The 19,026-nt window shown below is 53.5% G+C and overlaps 5 protein-coding genes across 5 annotated transcripts; 3 read left to right on the top strand and 2 right to left on the bottom strand.

The window, feature by feature from the left end:
- Nucleotides 1-1,368: 1,368 nt before the first annotated feature.
- On the top strand, nucleotides 1,369-2,736 carry NCS57_01071100 (RPA43-OB domain-containing protein; the record flags this gene model as incomplete). Its single annotated transcript, XM_053060447.1, has 1 exon — nucleotides 1,369-2,736. One exon carries the CDS (start codon nucleotides 1,369-1,371, stop codon nucleotides 2,734-2,736), a length of 1,368 nt encoding a protein of 455 aa, XP_052910841.1.
- Nucleotides 2,737-2,932: 196 nt separating this feature from the next.
- On the bottom strand, nucleotides 2,933-3,661 carry NCS57_01071000 (uncharacterized protein; the record flags this gene model as incomplete). Its single annotated transcript, XM_053060446.1, has 1 exon — nucleotides 2,933-3,661. The coding sequence occupies one exon, from the start codon at nucleotides 3,659-3,661 to the stop codon at nucleotides 2,933-2,935; it is 729 nt and encodes a 242-aa protein (XP_052910840.1).
- A 1,949-nt stretch (nucleotides 3,662-5,610) lies between these two features.
- Nucleotides 5,611-7,596, top strand: NCS57_01070900 (Arylsulfatase; the record flags this gene model as incomplete). The annotated part of the gene is made up of 4 exons (XM_053060445.1): nucleotides 5,611-5,929; nucleotides 5,985-6,457; nucleotides 6,510-7,190; nucleotides 7,249-7,596. 4 exons carry the CDS (start codon nucleotides 5,611-5,613, stop codon nucleotides 7,594-7,596), a joined length of 1,821 nt encoding a protein of 606 aa, XP_052910839.1.
- A 1,182-nt stretch (nucleotides 7,597-8,778) lies between these two features.
- On the top strand, nucleotides 8,779-9,266 carry NCS57_01070800 (NADH dehydrogenase [ubiquinone] 1 beta subcomplex subunit 7; the record flags this gene model as incomplete). The annotated part of the gene is made up of 3 exons (XM_053060444.1): nucleotides 8,779-8,809; nucleotides 8,882-9,006; nucleotides 9,162-9,266. 3 exons carry the CDS (start codon nucleotides 8,779-8,781, stop codon nucleotides 9,264-9,266), a joined length of 261 nt encoding a protein of 86 aa, XP_052910838.1.
- A 2,184-nt stretch (nucleotides 9,267-11,450) lies between these two features.
- Nucleotides 11,451-12,908, bottom strand: NCS57_01070700 (uncharacterized protein; the record flags this gene model as incomplete). The annotated part of the gene is made up of 1 exon (XM_053060443.1): nucleotides 11,451-12,908. The coding sequence occupies one exon, from the start codon at nucleotides 12,906-12,908 to the stop codon at nucleotides 11,451-11,453; it is 1,458 nt and encodes a 485-aa protein (XP_052910837.1).
- Nucleotides 12,909-19,026: the final 6,118 nt, after the last annotated feature.

The following is a 19,026-nucleotide window of genomic DNA, read 5'->3' as shown; positions in this document are numbered from 1 at the left end:
TTTTCGCCTGCGATATTCGCGCGGAACTGACTACTACACTCGGTTGATAACGCCCTCGCCATGTGGATTGCGTGTCCACAGCCCCGATGAGCGGAGTTGAACTTCGTTCACCTTCCATGTTGGGCTTCTGGCAGTAGTTGATGGTCTTTGGAACTCTGTCTTGGATCCATGAACATTCCTCCTTTATGCAAGTGGGACGATTCATGTCAGTATGGCTTCTCCGAAGGCTCAGGCGGTTCGTTTTCCGTTCCGCACAAGCGACGGAATTCTCTCGCAGTTCTCCGAGTTTTCGTTCATGTCCACTGCCCCTCATCGTTCACCCGATGTTGAGTTCCCCAACACAATGTCATCTGTCAAACTCGGCCACCAGTATGCCCTACAGATCATCACCAAGATCTGCAGTCACCCTAAGTCTTCATTTCTGGGGTAATGAGGCATCCGGTTCACGATCGCCTCGATTGATCAGTGATCCGGTGTTTGAAGGGACGGTCCGAAGCTCCAAGGGAACTCATGGATATCGACTCCACTGGTAGCGATCCGGGGGAACAAGATCGCCTGTGCTTGATGAACGAAGAGATCGTCGCTGTTTCGATGTGGGCCCCGTATTTTGGATCGTGGACTGGGACAAGACTCTGGTCGACATTGTCAGTCTCTGTAGTCTGGGGGCTAGAACGATGAGACTCCGTGACCGGCTCGAGTATGTTGACCGCAGTTCTAAGTTCACCCTCGTAGACGCTCTCGATGTCTTTTGATGACTGTCATTCGCACAATCTAGTTCCCCAACTTCATCTTTGAGTCAGGTCATTGGAGAGAAGAATCCCAACACTGAGCTGTTGCTCCGTGATCATGCCATTGTGTCCTGGGCTGGGGTGGGTGCTTTTCCCCTTGTAGGCAGGTATGAAGCTTTGTGGTGCCCTGTCAAGTTTGTTCTTTATGTCTGATGTGAATAGGCTCGGAAATCCCGTGTGTGATATATTGATGTGAAGACTTGTGAGAAAGTTTAGTGGAAGACAGATGAGGAAGTTGGCAGCAGGTCGCTATACTGACACGGAATGAACTCATGGAGGGAAGCAAGAGGGCTCAATGGGCTGACGGCAGACTGTGAGAGGTTTTCATTCTTGGAAGAGCTTCAAACACATTGTCCACTGGTGTCATTTGCTCTGCATACGCTCATGCACTGGATTTACAATTCATGGGTATAGGGTAGGCCATTTCAACTTCACCTCGGTGAGGCCCCACCACCGGGCTCGGTGGTCTCGGTGAACCCTTGCCCGGCGATAATCGATAAGGAAACGGGACTAAAAAATTTCCCACTCGAACCGTCTACAACACCTTACGACTCCCAGCGTCACGACAACCACCGACGCAATGGCGCCAATCGACCACGCAGCCGCCAAGGCTGAGAAGAAGTCCAAGAAGGAAAAGAAGCGCGCGCGAGAGGAAGACGCACCCGTCGACACTGAACGAAAACACAAAAAGTCGAAGAGCGTCGCCCCGGCAGATCTTCCTGCGCCGGAGGTTGTCAATGGTGATCTGAAGGCGGAGAAGAAGAAGAAGAAGAGCAAGAAGGATAAGCACGCCGAGGAGGCTGTTGCGCCAGCTGAGAGCGAGTCTGCTGCCGTGGAAGAGCCCAAGTCGGAAAAGAAGCACAAGAAGAAGAAGAAGCATCATGACGATGATGTCGCGGCCCCTGTCGAGGAGGCAGACGCCTCTGTCGTAGCTGACGGAGAGAAGAAGAAGAAGCATAAGAAGAAGCACAAGAAGGACCACCAGCCCGAACCCGAACCCGAGGCTGAGCCCGAAGAGGATGCCTCGCCCGATCCTGATGCCATGGACGTCGACTTCGCGATCCCCGCCAGGCCCAAATCCAAGTCCAACATCCACCAGCCGCCCGACATCCCCGCGAACCCTCAATTCCCCTTCTTCACACAGACCGTGTCTCTCTACGAGCCTCTCTACCCCATTGGCTGGGCGCAGCCCGTGACGAACTGCCAGTACCAGCACCTACGGCACCTCCAGAACAAGTACGTGCCCTCGCTGCGCGGTGTGCTCCTGGACTACAAGAATGTCGCCTTTGGTGAGAAGCCTGGCAGGAATGGTGCGGCCATGGATGACGAGACTCCGACAACCGTCATGTCCAAGGACGAGGCTGCTGTTGGTTTCGGCTGGATCACGGCCGATGTCGATCTCTTTGTGCCTAGCCGCGGTGCCTGGATGGAGGGTAGCGTCAACCTTCAGACCGAGGGACACATTGGCGTCGTCTGCTTTGGCAAGTTCAACGCGTCGATTGAGGCGCGTCGTCTTCCGCCCGACTGGAAGTGGGTTCCTAACGAGTCCCCCGAGGCTCAGGGTTTCGAGGAGACGGCCTCGGTTATCACCGCCGACGACCACGGTGTTGTTCGCCAGATCCACAGCACCGGCTTCTGGGCCGACGGCAGCGGCGAGAAGATCAAGGGCAAGATCCGCTTCCGGATACGCAACTTTGACGTCGGCACCAGCGGCGAGACCAGCTACCTCAGTCTGGAGGGCACCATGCTGGACAAGCAGGGTGAGAAGGCCGTCGTGGCCGAGGAGGCCGAGACTGCCAAGATGCGCAAGGGCAAGAAGGGCGGTCAGAGGCGACAGAGGAGACGCGCGCCCGAGTTCAGCATGACGCGCTTCGCTGTGGACGAGGAGGAGCAGACACAGGACAACGAGGAGGAGAAGAGAGAGGTGCTGGCGGTGAGCGAGGATTAAAAGCATGGGATGGGACTAAGAAGGAGCCAGGAGTTGTGATACCTTGCTTTAATGATGAACTCTGTTACCACCAGCCTTGAGAGGCGTTGCCTATTGCTGAAAGATTTGTTACAAACATGACCCAAAGACAAAGAAAACTATTCGTATAGACAAGATAATATCCCGAAACGCCAAAAAATGTCCCTCAAAGGGTATATCATGCCGCCGCCTTCACCATGGGCTCCCACGGCCGTGCCAGATTCCAAAGGTATACCTCCCCGACGGGCTCCTCGCCCAACGCCTTGACAAAGATGTGTTGAAACAGCGGTACCGTCGAGAACAGCGGCGCTACCGGTGAGACGGATCCCCTATCCCAACCTGCTGAGAGTCCCTCGGTCCATGCGGGCTGCTGCAGGAACTCGTCCACCTTTTCGTGATACGCGTCCCAGTCGTCTGAGTGGTCGTTTACGACGATCTGGAACCGCACGCCTTGGATGTCCACCGTGATGCGCTGCACTGTACTCGGGAATCCGTGTTGAGAGCCTGAGCTTAGGATCCATGTGTAGTCTGTCTGATCGCCGTTGCTCTCCCAGTCATACCAGACCTGCGTTCCTCTCTCAGAAAAGTCATTGAGAACAAGTCTTCCCTCGGCGTCAAAGCTCAACTCGCAGTGTCGCGCGTCAACACCCTCCATCGGCGGGAGAACAACATCGCAGGATGCTGGGTCTGTACCGAGGACGAAGGAGCCGGGACGCTTTGGGGCCGCGTCGAATGTGAGTTGGATGGCGCGGGGAGGACGGCTGGTGAGGAGGTTTGGGAGACGCGAGGTGAGGGTTTGAGATGAAGTTGTGAGGACGGTGCGGGAGATGTTGGAGGGGAGGTGGGTTGCCTTGTCGGCGGTGGAGTTGCGCGCCGTCGGGACCAGCCAGGCGATGATGTTGGACATGATGGATGAGTTGAGTAAAGAGTGTAGTGTTGGTGTTGTGTTGAGAGAGTGTGGTATGAGTGAGAGGCGCGAGTTGACGATTTGTTCAAACGAAAGAACCAAAGTGAATGCAAGCTGATGATATCTTAAAAATGAATAGTTGAAAAAACACACGCTGAAGAAGATGTTCTGATTCTGGTGATGTGTATGCTCCAGTCTTTATATCTTAGATCAACAACTTCAACAGCCTGCGTTGCGCCGACAACCACTGGCCCTCAGCCCCCCGCGTCGAGCGCGTCGCGAAAGCACATGACGACCAACGAGAAAAACCCCAGAAGCAAGAAACACCCGTTTCACCGCATCAGTCCCAATTGCGGCTGTGGTTACAGTCTTGGGTGTGGTGGTGTTTGACCTTGGGAGCACGAGAGCCAATCATTTCTGGTCGTATTCGAAACCGACAGGGGAAGCCACCAACGAGAGGAGAGGAAGAGATCTAAGGCTATACAAAAAGGGAAGGGAATGGATTCGTGTTGCAGTTTTTGTTCACTGTGTATGGGTGGATTTGATGTGGCTTGTCGGGAGAGGCGGTCTTGGGGGTTCATGTTGTGTGGCGAACGTAGACAAGTCGTTTTGGACCCTGGATTTGAACAGACTGAGTCATAACCTTGTTTGAGAGGTGAGATATGCTTAACCTGTAGAGTTGCAGTGATGCTTATTCTGATAGTGCGTATTGGTACCTGTGGGTGGTTGACATAGGGAGGATGTTTCAACGCTGGCTCACCTTTTGTTCATCAACAACCACCTATAGACAACAACAACAGCGATATTGTTTCAAGAATTAGGATGCACCGTTTCAAATGAGGCATTCTGATTATTAGTGCCATGAGAAGTGTTGAATACAGATAGGTCTACTTCACTCATAGGCATCCGAGCACTCTTGAGACTGTGACCAGCGGCTATCATCTCTATCCGCGAGGAGGTCGGATATCCAGACAGAACCAATTTCAGCTCCTGATTCAGTTTTAGACCCCCATACTTGAGAGCCAATGGAATCCTGACGCGCTTGACGGATACATTGGTTCCTGCGTTTGGCTCCGAGACTTGACTTCTGATTGATCTACCTGGGTAGAATAGTCATTGATGTGGAGGATGCAAACACCATACTCCCCAGAGGGAAGCTACCAGTACTTGGGACTTAGTTATGGCGCGGATGAGATGAATCTCGGATCGGCCGTTTTCTTGTCTTGCCAATGTAGGGCGCAGTTAAGAGCGAGTCGGAATTGGAGGCCGTTCACCACTCTCGGTGCGCAGATCAGTGTTTAGTTCTGAATTACTATACGTCCAACTTCAAGGCAGAGATCAAATCAATTGTCTTTGTATTAGAGACTCATATTTATTCGTCCGGATACTTTCTTTCACAATTGACTTGACATTGTCCAGACAACTGTGATCAAGTCAAGCACATCATCATGGCACGGAAGCACCTTTCTCACTTTCCGAAGCAATCCACAGCATTAGACAACGAGCAACACAGAGCATGTGTCATGTTAGTCCGACATACACGTATAGTAACACAATCCCCTTGATAAAGGCATCCGAAAACGAGACTATGTTCGGGATTGTGGGGGTGTTTGCGAGACCCATGCAATAGCGCTGTTAGTGATATGGCGACACCTCCGCAGAGAACGTTAACATTGACGCAATCGGGAGCCCTGGATTGCGCGACATCAAAAGCCTCATGGGAATTTTGCGATGAGCCGAGATATTTCTTTAAAATCAGCTTCTGAAGATTTAGGTAGAGAAAAGATCTTGTCAATTGCATGGATACTTATGGGATTGAACGAGGTTAAGAACGTTTGAGGTAATTGAGTTGCTGCAGCTAGCAACTCAGCTGCAGATACCTGAATCAACAACAACAAAAGCAACAACACCAATAGCAACACCGACAAACAACCGCAACACCACCCAAGATGCGGTACTCAACCTGGCTAAAACCAGTCTACCTAACCAGCTCGCTCCTCCTCTCAGAAACAGCACTCGCCCAGCGAGACCAAATAGTCCTCGACAACGCACCCAAAAAGAACATTGTCTTCATCCTCACCGACGACCAAGATGCCGTCCTCGACTCGGTGGCATACATGCCGCGTCTGAATAAGCACGTCATAGACAAGGGAACGTCGTTTGTCAATCACTTTACAACTACGGCTATTTGTTGTCCTTCGCGTGTTTCGCTGTGGACGGGGAAGCAGCCGCACAACACGAATGTAACAGACGTGAGCCCACCCTATGGTAAGTTGCTACTGAACTCGTGCAGATTGGAAGTATAGGGTTGCTAATTTTGTAGGCGGGTTCCCTAAGTTTGTCTCCCAAGGCCTCAATGAAAACTACCTCCCCATCTGGCTACAAGAAGCTGGATACAACACATATTACACAGGAAAGCTATTCAACGCACACACAATCAACAACTACAACTCACCCTTCCCTGCTGGATGGACTGGAACAAACTTTCTGCTCGATCCAGGCACGTACTCATACCTGAACCCCATCTACCAGCGGAACAGTGAGCCTCCGGTGCAGCATCATGGAACTCACACTTTGGACCTGATTTCCAAGTATGCACATGAGCTGCTTGAAGAGGCGATTAGTTCAGACAAGCCCTTCTTTGTCGCCATTGCCCCTGTTGCGCCGCATTCGAATATCGATGTCAACCGGGACAGTGGTCCTCCAACCATGACCATCCCGATCCCGGCTGAGAGACACTCCCACCTCTTTGAAGGAGTTCAGATCCCTCGAACGGCAAACTTTAACCCTGACTCGGTATGTGACCTCTCACCTTAAGGGTAAGAAAACCTGCTCACATTTCCCCAAGCCCAGTGGTGTGAGCTGGATCCGCCAGCTGTCCCAGCTCAACGAGACGGCCGTCTCGTACCTGGACGACTACTACCGCGCTCGCCTCCAGGCTCTGCAGGGAGTCGACGAGATCGTGGAGCAGGTCATCCACCAGCTGGACTCAGCCGGGCTTCTCGACGACACGTACGTCGTGTACAGCTCCGACAACGGGTTCCACCTTGGCCAGCACAGGCTGCCTCCCGGCAAGGAGTGCGGTTTCGACGAGGACATTCGCGTGCCCCTTTTCGTCCGGGGCCCAGGCGTTGCCGCTGGCGCCGTGGAGACGGCCGTGACGACTCACATCGACCTCGCCCCGACGCTGCTCAAGCTCGCTGGTGCGCGTCTCCGCAGTGACTTTGACGGGACGCCCATCCCGGTGCTGCCCGGCCCGGGGACCAGGCGCCACGAGCACGTCGCCGTCGAGTATTGGGGGATAGCTCTCGCCGAGGGAGAGATCGGCGGTTTTGGTATGCTTGGCTCCTCTCCCCCCTCAGCCCCCTTTCCCCCGTCGTTTCCGGCCGCTGACGAGATCATCACAGATGGAAAGGGACAGATTCTCATGCCCAATAACACGTACAAGGGGGTTAGGATAGCACATGAGGACTATGATTTATACTACTCGGCTTGGTGCAGCAATGAACACGAGCTCTACGATCTCAAGGTACGTATGGCGGGGAAGTCTCGTTGAGGTCTGGAGTTGAGGCTGATAAACTCCTCAGGCGGATCCAGGACAGCTGCACAACCTCTTCCCTGAGGATGATGACGTGACGGCAGACGTGTCACTCTTAGGAAAGAGTACCCATCAGGTTATAGACCGACTTGACGCTCTGATGCTGGTTCTCAAGTCGTGCAAAGGAGAGTCGTGTATCGAGCCCTGGAAGATCCTCCATCCGGATGGCGACGTAGCGAGCTTGAAGGACGCCCTGAAGGACAAGTTTGACGAGTTTTACGAACAGCAGGTCAAGGTCAGCTTCGACCGCTGCGAGGATGGGTATCTGATCGATGCCGAGGGGCCACAGGTCGGTTACCAGTATCGAGACGGCCTCGAGTGGCATCACTGGACCTGATGCCGTCTCGTGTTTTAGAGAAGGGCGTTACTTTTCTATAAATCATCAGTTATACAACAGCTGGCGATGTGATCATGATGTATGCTGCTGAATGAATCAGGCAAGACGGGGTCATGAATAATCTTGCCCCTTGAATCGCCAAATCCCACGAGTGTCCTCACAGATCGTGGCCCGGCCTTTGTCAGCCCAAGTATACACGAGCTGGGTCCATAAGAGAGTTTGTCGCCCAACAGTGGAGTCCCTCCCTAGGATCATGGGTTTGCTGACGAGAGTAACATGTTGAGAAAAACCACGCCAGGTCCGCCCACGACTTTTGTAACATGTCGGGTCATGTGAAATTTCCCACGTGGGTGTCGAGTCCCGTCTATTCGACAATATGAGGTCTCTCATTCCAAACCTGCAAGGAAGCCGGGAGCACGTCATGACGGCCAGCGGTGACACGGGTGAGAGAAGAGAGTGCCGACAAGGTACCGCGTGGGAGAGAGCTTCTGGAATGGGTCGAGGGCTTGACTGCTTTGAGATTCTTAAGCATATACGATGGGTCTTGAACCTCGTCCAAGCGTCTCAAGATCGGTTCCTGCGATTTGAGTGTGCCTGCCGGTGCCGGTGACCTCTGTTTTTTTTCTTCAGAGCACATGAGCAGGCAGTTTTGTTGCCAAGAAGCTCCAAGGAACTCCAAGAGGCTCTCAGACAGGAGACACTGACAGTAGTTTTCAAGGCCTTGATGCCCCCCTGAGTGATCCTCTTGCCTCTCATCTCCTTCAACCCATGCCAGGTCCCGGTTGTCTCTTATTCTCTTAGTGTAAACCGAAGTCTTGGCCGGAGTCGGCGCCCGGTCCGGACCCACCGCCGTGTGCCGGTATCGACTTGAGATCCAAGTTGAGATCTCTAGAGGACACGCAACAGAGGAGGAAAGGAATCGAGCTGGTCGGAATTGCAGGAAGTAATACTGAAGAGCTTTGAGATAAGTATTGTTCGTGAATAGAAGTGATGGAGAGTGTGGTGGTGTTGTAGACTCGGAGTGGTAATTCGCGGGCTCTCATTGGATAGAAACGCGTTGCTGCCGGAATTCCAAGGCACAAACTCGGCAGCTGCCGACCTTGAACCGAGAGAGCATCTCACGACTTCAGCCAATTCAAGACAACCTCACCCATCTCGAAGCGCCCAATTGAACCCGCAACGATGGCTTCCGACGCGATTACTGAGCCGCGGCGTACGTAACGATCCCAATTGATTCCCTGGGTCAATTTTCGACGACGAAGACGACCGCTGACCCGATGAGCAGAGGCGACCCGCGAGGAGATGCGCGATGCCAAACTCCCCATTGCCTACCGAGACAGCTGCGCACACCTCTTGATCCCCCTCAACAAGTGCCGGAGGGATACTTGGTATGCCCCCTGGAAGTGCACGGTAAGCTTTTTTCCTCTTCCATGACATCCCGCCGAGCCCAAGTCCGTCCGCGGCCACACCGAAACGAGCCCAACGCAACGCAACGGTCGATTTATTGCCGGGATATATATCAAAGAACATGATGCTCACACCGAGACCTTTTCCCCCTTTACCAGGATGAGCGACACAGCTACGAAAAGTGCCAGTACGTCGAGTTCAAGAAGCGAGTCGCCAAGATGGACGAGTTGAGGGAAGCCAAGGGTGGTGCTCGAAGCAACTAGACAACACACACGTGTGTGACTTGGGATGTGTAGGATGTGATGTGTGATAAAAACCGGTACGACGGAGGTGACACACCGGCACACACAGAACGCACGAGGTCAGTCACCGGGACGTGGGTGGTGGTGGTGCCGGCCGGGATTGTACATATACAATGAGCCATTGCTTGGTTTCTGAGAGGAGGACCGGAATAGAAAAACGGCTTTCCACACACAAAGAGACGGCAACGAGGAAGGATGCGGATCCTCCATGGCGTGAACGACCGGGTGTAGAATGGTATCGATGTGCTAATGGGAACTGTGGTCTGGGCCGCAGAGCCTCATGAGGCTCATCCGGCGATGCTCGATCTGAGCCGCACGGCACGTAAAGAGAGAGTCTCAATGGGCCGACTGTGCAAATGGGCCGGATAATAGTGGACTCAGCAAGGGAGGAAGTGGGACGGGTAAAGGTAAAAAAAAAAGGTGTGAGTATGGCAAGAATGTATTGTACAATGTCGCAAGGCCGGAGGACCACGCTGCAAATGGGTTTTGACATGTCATGGTGGCCGACAGCAACCCTGTCCCGTCGAGACGCCAAACACGCCGGGGCGGAGACGACATGATATTGCGGCGCCAGAGGAGACGAGTAAGAAAAAAGTATATAACGTGGCCCATCTGCTGTCATCTGGGGAGAGAAGATAAAATGGTGGGCAGTCTCAAGTTGAGCGACACTTTTGATCCGGCAACTCTTCCAACATGAAGGCATCTCCTTTTGAAAAGGGGTGTTGATCATCGGCAGTTGGTTGCCGCAGAGCCTCAACACCAGACAGATTGCCTCACTTGCAGCTTCGGCATTTCTCAGCGCCCGACCCGACCGACGATAAGAAGCCTTGCACACCGATATCGATACCGATAATCAGCCAGACACACACAGACAAGCCTCATCTGAGGCTGAGCGCGGCTGGAAACAAGCGGCACGGCGCCTCAAAAGTTCTACCAGGGTTTGACGGATGCCCTGTGCTTTCACACCGTCGTCGTCATTCCCACCCCTTGTTCCGCTCGGGTTCTCCTTCTTGTTTATATTTCTCACGCCAAGATCTCACTAAAATGGGAGCCGCGGTTCAATTGTCTTGAAACGCCGTGATCGACACTGCGGAATGTGTCGGCTCAGAACAGACGCTGTCCTCTCCCTTTCCCCTTACTCTTTTGCCTTTCATCACTTACGCACTTGATCAACAGTCCGAATCATGAGCACGGCCAAGACATTGCGTTTATTCACAATGACATGACTCCCGGCCTACCCGAGTTTTTTGCCCGCCTGGAAAGACGCCTTGGGAGGATCACTCTCGTCGGCTACTGGTCCGCATCCCGCCCCAGCCTTACGTACCATGTTTACCTTCTGCGGCTCCCGGCCCCTGCTCGCAAGGACAAAGAGCCGCATTCAGGTCGTTCCAGCAAACTTCTATGCATGTCCCGCAGCCGAGCGGGTGGCTTGGCGCCGTCGCGCGCGTGGGCCCTTGCAAGAAAAAACCATGACTAGGGAGTCGAGCCACACAACGTGATATTATCAGATGAGATCCACCCCGCCAAGTCCCCTTCATCCCTGGGAAGTCCCCGATCCATCAAGATTGCATGATGCCAACAGCCGGCATTAGCAAACTTTTATTCAACGACGGTTCCACATCTGCCGGTTCAAGAGCCTCGTTCGGCATGCCTTGACCACCAGACCAAGGGGGCATGACGCCCGGCCCGACCATCACAACCTTCGGCCGGTTTGTGGATATTGCTGCCTTGGTCTGTGGCCAACCTCTTGAGACGAGTGCCAAGAAACTGCCAAGAGACTGCCAAGACCTCCTCTCGTGCTTTACGGGATCACCGGTGACCAGTAGTCCTGCTCATGAGGATCTCGAGGAACCACCATGTGGATTCTATAACACAAGCATCACTTCACGGTTGGATCACAGCAGAGTATGTGGAACCACTATTTGAATTCTCTTATATAATACTTTCTAACCGGCATCCCGGTAGAAATGAGACATGTACATGATGATCAAGGTAGGTAGAACGGCTCGCAGTCACTTTTTTGTGGTGCTGAGGGGTGCGTAGTATCTTTCACAAGACGGTGAGGCTTTAAACAAAATAATGCTCTAATATTGGCGAGAAAAGGGAAAATATTGTAGGGGGGGTAACAGGGGGGGAGAGACCTGCTCAGAAGAGGGCATTGTTGCCACAGTCAAACACACCAGAGATGGAACTTGAGTCGCTGGCCATAATGTCTGTGAGCTCAGTGATGGACGACCAGAGACCGGCAGCGTTCATGAAGAACGAGATGCCAATCAGGAAGGCGTTCACGGCAAAGAGGCAGATCTGCTTGGGGCTGCTGAACATGCAGTCCCAGTTCATGTGGAACCAGAAGACGGCGCTAAAGCCAAAGGTGAACCACGAGATGGTGGTGGCCGAGGCAATGGACAGGATCGAGTCGAACACGGGGATGGCGTTGGACAGGATGAAGCAGAGAACCCAGAAGATGGTCACGAGGGACATCCAGATGGACCACGAGCGCACATTGTTGGTGGTCATCTCGTGGGTGATCTTGAAGTACTTCATGACCTCGACGTAGCAGTACTTGATGCCAGTGTGACCGAAAGCCAGACCAGTAGAGAAGACGGCGGGGAGCACGATGCCGTAGGCGATCTTGGCAGTGGTGGCAGCAGCCGAGCCCAGAGCGGGTGACACGGTGTATTCACCGGCAAGGCAGTAGATGGCAATGGCAACGATGGTGTAGAAGCCAATGGAGGTAACCTCAAGCCAGCACAGAGCAAAACCAAAGTCATTGACGGGGTCAATCATCTCAGCCATGTAGCCGACAAAGTTGATGTTGCCAGAGTAAGCGTAGCAGATCTTGAGGCAAGCGTTGAGACCCTCTCGAAAGGTAGGGTTGCCAACCACCTTGAGCTCCTTGTGCCAGGGGATGGGGGCAGCCTCGGGGTTCTTGACGCCCAGGGAGATCATGACGATGAGAGCAGCAGCGATGATGGCAACACAGCATGGGTAACCGGACCAGGAGACGAACTTGGCCGTTCGGGGAGCACAGAGGACCCAGCAGCAGAGGCAGCCAATGCCAATGTAGCCGACAGTGCAGATGGAGTGGTTGGAGATGGTGTTGAAAGCAATGGAGAGAGTGACACTGGCAGAGGCGGCAGTCATGATGACCTGGATAAGCAGACCGATACCCGCAGTGATCTCGAGGCTCTTGCCGCCGACAACCCGGGTCATATCAACAACGTTGACGACATGTTGGTGACGAGCATAGAACTGCTTGAGGACATAGGCGGTATACCAGGACAGAAGACCGATGCCAATGATGGCGATGATACCAGGAACGATGCCCATCACCTTGAGGACACCGGGAAGAGACAGGACACCAAGACCAACCTGGTTGGTCAGGAGGGCAAAGGTCGTGTCCCATTTGGTCATGTTGCGGAAGTTCTTGCCGCCTTCGCCACCGCCGAAGCCATTGTCGACGGGGACGTTTCTCTCTGACTTGAGGTCGAGCTCGTGGCCGCTCTCGTGGCCAACCTTTTCCTTGCTGTTGGTCTTGCTCGAGTCGTTGCCCTGATCAGAAGGGTAGATGGCGTTGGTGGCGTCTTGCGTGTAAGCAGTCATGATGGGCTAGCGGTGGTGCCGTGAGGCGTCGTGTATAAAGATTCTCTCTATGTATGATGGATGTGCGAGGTCTATATGTTTCGATTGGATGTGATGTAGTATGTACGGCGCTTGAGAGAGTGTATAGAGTTGATGGAGGAGAGGGAGTGATTCCAGTTGAGGGATGAGAAGGAAGAAGCTGAGAGGAGTGAAGCAGCAATATGAGGGCAGAGACGGGAGAGAATATATACAAGTCTAGCAAGAGTGAGGGCAACAGGGAAGAAGGGACTAACAGTCGGACAAGATGCTGAGGAGCTCGGCGTTCCCTCGTCAAGCTACCATGATCCTTGGTCCACCGTCCTCTTGCAGCGGCGGCAAACCCGTTGGAGCTACGGGCCCTTCCTCTCCATCGCCCTAATCGGCTGACTAGGTCATTGCTAATGGGGCGGAGGTATTTGCGAAGGCCAATCTCCCCATGGTGGAGCGAGCACAACGGGGAGCGGAGACTGCGGTGCCAGAGAGGATATCGGGGCTCCGGGCGGAGGTGTATCGAGGCGAAGGGACGCGTGCTGGGGAGGGTTAGAACGCGGAAAACCCTGGGGCTCCATAAGTTGGAGATGGGGGAGGCAAGCTTCCGAGGGGCAGGGATGGGAGGAGAGGGGAGGAGAGGAGATGGAGAAGAATCACGTCAGGATCCAATGGGGGAGCCCATTGGGCCAGCGGCGGAAAGGTGAAGGGATCGTGACGCCCTTCTCCATGGGGGGCCAAGCAGGACAAGCATCAATGGCCCGTGGGGGATGGAACACGCTATTCGGTTCCAGAAGCCGTCATGTTACGTATTGTGAAGCCGTCTTGGACATCTGCTTGGTCCGGTCCGGCCGTCATCCTTGGGCTGCTCGCCCGGGCCGGTTTGGATGAGCGGATCCGAGGGTTTTTGCGAGTGATTTGCGTTGTCTGAGTTGTCCATGATGAGGGGATCACCAACACGGTCGAGGGTTTCGAGATATAGGCTGAAATATCAAGACAGGAATCCCCAATTGCTTCCTATGTACAATGACGATGAGGATGGTGATTAGAGTAGATGGACCAACAGTCAACGAGGCAAAAAGCAAAAGGGAACCACAAAACGCGACATGAACCTCAATGCTTGGCTGTTGACTGGAGCAGGGTTCCATTCCAAGCGCCGCGGCGGCTCTGTCGTTGGAACAAACGCTAGCTCGCTCTGATTCGAGGCTGACGGCGAACCCAGACAGGGACTAGACCGAGGACGGAGAACCGAGGCGTCGGGTGGAGATCTCTTGTTCAAACACGCCCTAGAGTGGAGGCGGTCATGGAGGTTGGTTTGCTCTTGTTCGTCTTCTCTGTTCAACAGCAGACCACTGCGCTACTCCCATACCGCGGCGCCGGGTAGAAGCGAACATGTGCGTCGACTCGGTCTGCATGGATGAAGGATTGAAGAAGGAGAAGAGGCGTGATTCATCAATAAGACGCATGATGGATAATCCCAATCCCAGATCTGTGCGAGTCGTTGCCGCCGTGAGATCCATCCGTGGTGGGTGTGGGTGGGTGGCAGGGGCGCCTTCCGGTTTGGAGAATTGGAGAATACAGCCAAGCCTGCCGCGTTCAAGTCAGGATCAGGGTTCATGTCACGTGTAGGTATCTTGGAGAGCCATGTGCACATGGGCTGATGAAAGTCCGAATATTTCCCTTCGTACGTCTTTGTTTTGCCTGTGACATCTTGAAGAAATCACCATTCCCTTTTGCATGGACAATGACATGTTGCCACGCTTAATTGCACGCCAACGCACTTTGTTTTAGTTTGATGCGTCTTTAGAGTCACTGACAGAGCCACATCCGTCATGAAGCGCCCCCTGCAACACCCCTGCACCCTGCGCGTTTCCACATTCTCCTGTTTTCCAGCTCGCAGTGCCCCAGTCACACACCTTCTAGTCGTCTTCTAGAAGAAAGAGACTGCCTCCTGAGGCAATTAACGGGCCCGAAAAAAAAGGTGAGACGGAGCCGGGCCCTGTCCGACTCGCTCCCTCTTAAAAGAGAGCCCCAGAATGCCAAGATAACTTGACTCTGCTCCTCACCTTTTATTCCTCGTTTTGGTTTTACCGCGGTGGGTTCTACGAGCTTTTTGATGGGGATCACCAAGGTTACCCAAGCTTGAGTTGCTTGGCACAGCATCATCCTCGAGCATCAGCACCTCACCGGGTCTCGCGCTCTCCCTCCTCGCGACCACACACGGCGATGCCATTTTACGAGAGGCAACAGACATCCTCTTGGAGCCCTCTTGTTACGTACAACGACCCGTAGTCCCCATGGGACCGCTTGCTCTCCCCCGGCGATCGCTCTCGACAATCAGGGGACTCCAGACTTCCCCGTGAGACTCATTCTCTTGGCTTTTACGCCCGACCAAGAATCCCCAGATATTACGTTTCTAGACATTCCTCTGGAAGCCCGAGAGGAAGAGGCGTGGCCGATGGGTACCGGCCCGGAAATGTCCCGTGCGGCCACGGTGATGCCGCTCATCATCATACTACCGCTGACCTGGAGCATCGGCCAGATGGCCGTGGTGCCACCCCGACGGCAGTCTCCCGCGCCCTGCTGGACCCGCGCCCTTCCGCCCTGTCGAGTTGTTACCTATTCTAGCCGCCTTTGACCATGAGCCTTGACCTGGCAGTAGAGCCGCACGAGGGCCACCTAATATCTGGAGCCAAGCGCTGCACCTCCCGTTCAGGCAAGATTCTCCTTCCGCCTCACCTGGATCAGCAGCGTCACCCGTCAATCTCTACTAGTACCGCTTGACTGCCACGACAGGGACATTGCCGGCATCCCATTCGGGCCTGTCCGAGAAATCCCGTCTGCTGCTCCCCCTCCCCCCTGGATCTTGATGCCTAGTTTCAAAGAAGAAGCTGCCGGATCCCAATCGTCACGGCATGTAAGTGATTGGCGATGTTGGTAATGTGAAAGAAGAACCTCCTGCAGAGACGGAGCCCGAGCATCACGGCACCCGGGCCTGAAGGGAACCCCTTGCGGGCGATGGGCACAGGCATGACCTTGTTCAAACAATACCAAGCTGCGGTATTTTGTGCATGAACGTGTCTACGCTTGGCTTGCGACTCCGCTCTCGAGGATTCGTGTCATGGATCGTTGGTCACGATCTCCTCATTTCTTACATCTCAACGCCAATAAGGTTTGCACAATAACCACCGCGTCAACAACATCGTTCGGCTGTCCGTCCCTTTCGATCGGCCGGGGGGGCCGTGTCAGTATTCTGGAGTCACCTTCATGGGTTCATCACCTTTGTTTCTGCATGGCACGGGCGACTTCCGGTTGCAATTCTCATCAGCCGCCGTTATCCTCGATGCCCTCATTGTTCCCCTCAAACTCCGCCTCCAAGAGTCTCCGCTACAACGACTTTCATTACGTACAATTCATCCCTTTCCCCGACTCGAGGTCGCCTTATGCACCGGGGAAGTCTTGTCCATCTGCATAGATTTGTAACATTGTGAGGGTCCAAAGGGGCCCCGGGTATACACCGTGATGGGCCATGGAGGAGAGGCTCGTTCCGGCTGATTACCCACTTGCCCTTGGCTCGTCTCGATGGGGATCTTGGCTATTCCTGGTTCCATATAGATAACATTTCGACGTGGGAATTCGCTGACTGTTTGCTGCTTGTCAAACCGTCACATCCAGATGTCATTCTCTTACACTCTCCTGGCGCTTCGGCGTACCATCCGGGAACCACTTCTGACTGCCGCCGGGACGGTGGATGCCGGTAAGGCCTGGGTGCATCTAGGAACGACCTTCCATACGAGGAATAGGCTCTTGAGGCTCTGTCTTGGGCATCGAGATGCGCTACTATCGGAAATCCGAACCTTGGGGTTTCAGGCTCCAAGCCGGCAGCGACCGGCTGTGCAACTCGTCGAACTATCGTAACGTTCTTTGATCAGTTCATGGCATGTTGGGGCAGCATCGTGGGATCTATCTGGCTGAAAGAACGTGAGTAAGGGTTTGCCCTGGGGGTACGAGTTCTGCCGCGAGGGTTGAGTTAACCCACGAAGTACGAGGCCTCCACAAGTCAATTTTCTCGGAGTCCGCCCAGGCATCTGTGGGCATACACCTCTTCTATGTGACAGGACTTCTCTGCTCCTACTCATCGTTCACGCCGTTCAGCCCCCTCTCCTCTTCCCAACGGTGTTGCCTATATGCTTGCCAGACACAAGATCATACAACAGTTTTAAGCTGCAGTTTGATATCTCGTTTTGAGGTTCAACGCCGTACACACTTCATCATGAAGGAAACTGACGTCTGATACCATGACAGGAGCAACTCGTGCCATGCACTACGGGAGAGCATGTCGATCGACAACCCGCGGCCGCCGAATGATTCCCGTTCTACATCGTTCTTTTGTGCACAATATTTCCATGGCATGAATCTTTATTCTTCAGTTGATATGGTGTTGATGCGAGTCTTGGTGGTCCACCACTTGCAGCTGGGAGCAGCCAGTACGCCTTTCACAAAACCACAAGAACTCCTGGATGCTCCGGGCTAGAACCCCATCTCGTTGACAAGAAACATCATCTAGCTGGTTTTTACAAGAGTTTCAGTGCTTCCAGTGCCTCGAGTTTTCCAGGAGCAAGCATTGGTCTGCTCCGTGGATGGCGGCTGGGTGGCGAGACCCTTGAACGGTTGCAAGGGGTCCCAAAACCTTCCGCCTTGGGAGCTCCTATCCTACCAGCTACGCAAGCGTTCCCAGATGTCAGAGATGCATAACTGACAAGACGCAGTTCTTACTTGGAGATATAGCATGCCCAAATCTGCTGAAGCCCAAGGGGTTTCGCTAGCGTTACCCTGACTAGCCCGGGTCGAAACACGAAGCCTCGGTAGCGTCGCAGTCTCCTCTTCCATGATCTCTTGTTTTGGCCTTCATTGACGTTTAGCCTTCGTCAAGGATGGCTGGCTATACATTCTCACCCAGGTGCTCCTCATGTTCGCTATTATATCCCTTGATAGACAGTCTGTGAACTAACATGTAAAATTGACGTCCGACGTACCGATGATGATATGCCACTTTAGAGTCAGGCTCCATTCTCCAGGGGGCAATATGTCTAGCTGCAGCGCTCGACGCATGGAGCGTTTAGAACCCAAAGTATTGAGTAGAAGCACCTTTAAGAATTCTAACCATCACCCGCTGGAATGTCCATCGTTACACTCCTATTGGAACGTCAGACCCCTTGTCACCTCTGAATACTGGCTGTAGAAAGAGAAGAGATGGGTGACTACTTGAGAGCTCTCCTCGAGGCGTATCGGACATGACTTTGAATTGTGATAGGGGCGTCCCAAAACACCCTGTTTCCTCTGCTCCATCCAAGGATGCCGAATACCTCGATGGCTCAGGGCGTCAAACATCTAGCTCTTCACTGCTGACGTGGACCCTACATGATCTATATATATATATATAATTAGCGAGCGTTTGCGCAGTTCTTGTTGAGACAGCCACTCTCCCGAACTCTGGACGTCTGTCCCGGCTCTCCGTCAAGATGTTGCAGCCGGGTACATGAGTTTAGGCGCTCAAGTCGTAACGCCCTCTGTTATCTAGATTGGCCTATGCTATACATCGATGCTCACCTGACGAGGTCGTTCCTGGCGCCATATCTGACAATGGGGACGCTCAAAGTGGTGTTTTCATCGCTCAACTATAGGGTGTACGGGATTTCCTTACTTCCCACCACCATATTCCATCAACAGTTCAAGAACCGAAAATACCGTAATTTCAACACAGCTGTTGATTGCGAGAAATAACCTGGTAGTTCTTTCTGTAGCAGTAGGGGCAGAGAGCCGGTCTTGGTATGGTTCTATCGGCCGAGTGTCTGGGTACCAGAGAAGTCCGAAAGCAGCCTATCATCGGGGTCCTCGTCTTCAACTCATGCCGATTATGCATTGTACATCAGGACGCATCGGTCCTCCTACCTAGACCATATGTCTCGCTGTTTAGAAATGGATAGGACCTTTCTGTACATTCAAAGTATCGATCCAAACCCCAACTATTATAGCCTCGATATCTTCATCAGAGGTTATCCGCCCAAAGACCCAGGAGTCATACTGGTCCAAACTCCCAACATCACATCAA

Source organism: Fusarium keratoplasticum, chromosome 8 (genome assembly GCF_025433545.1).
Source record: "Fusarium keratoplasticum isolate Fu6.1 chromosome 8, whole genome shotgun sequence".
In the NCBI taxonomy this organism is placed as follows: domain Eukaryota; kingdom Fungi; phylum Ascomycota; class Sordariomycetes; order Hypocreales; family Nectriaceae; genus Fusarium; species Fusarium keratoplasticum.
The sequence above is the reverse complement of the archived record's forward strand: the minus strand, read 5'-3'. Positions and strand labels throughout refer to the sequence as shown.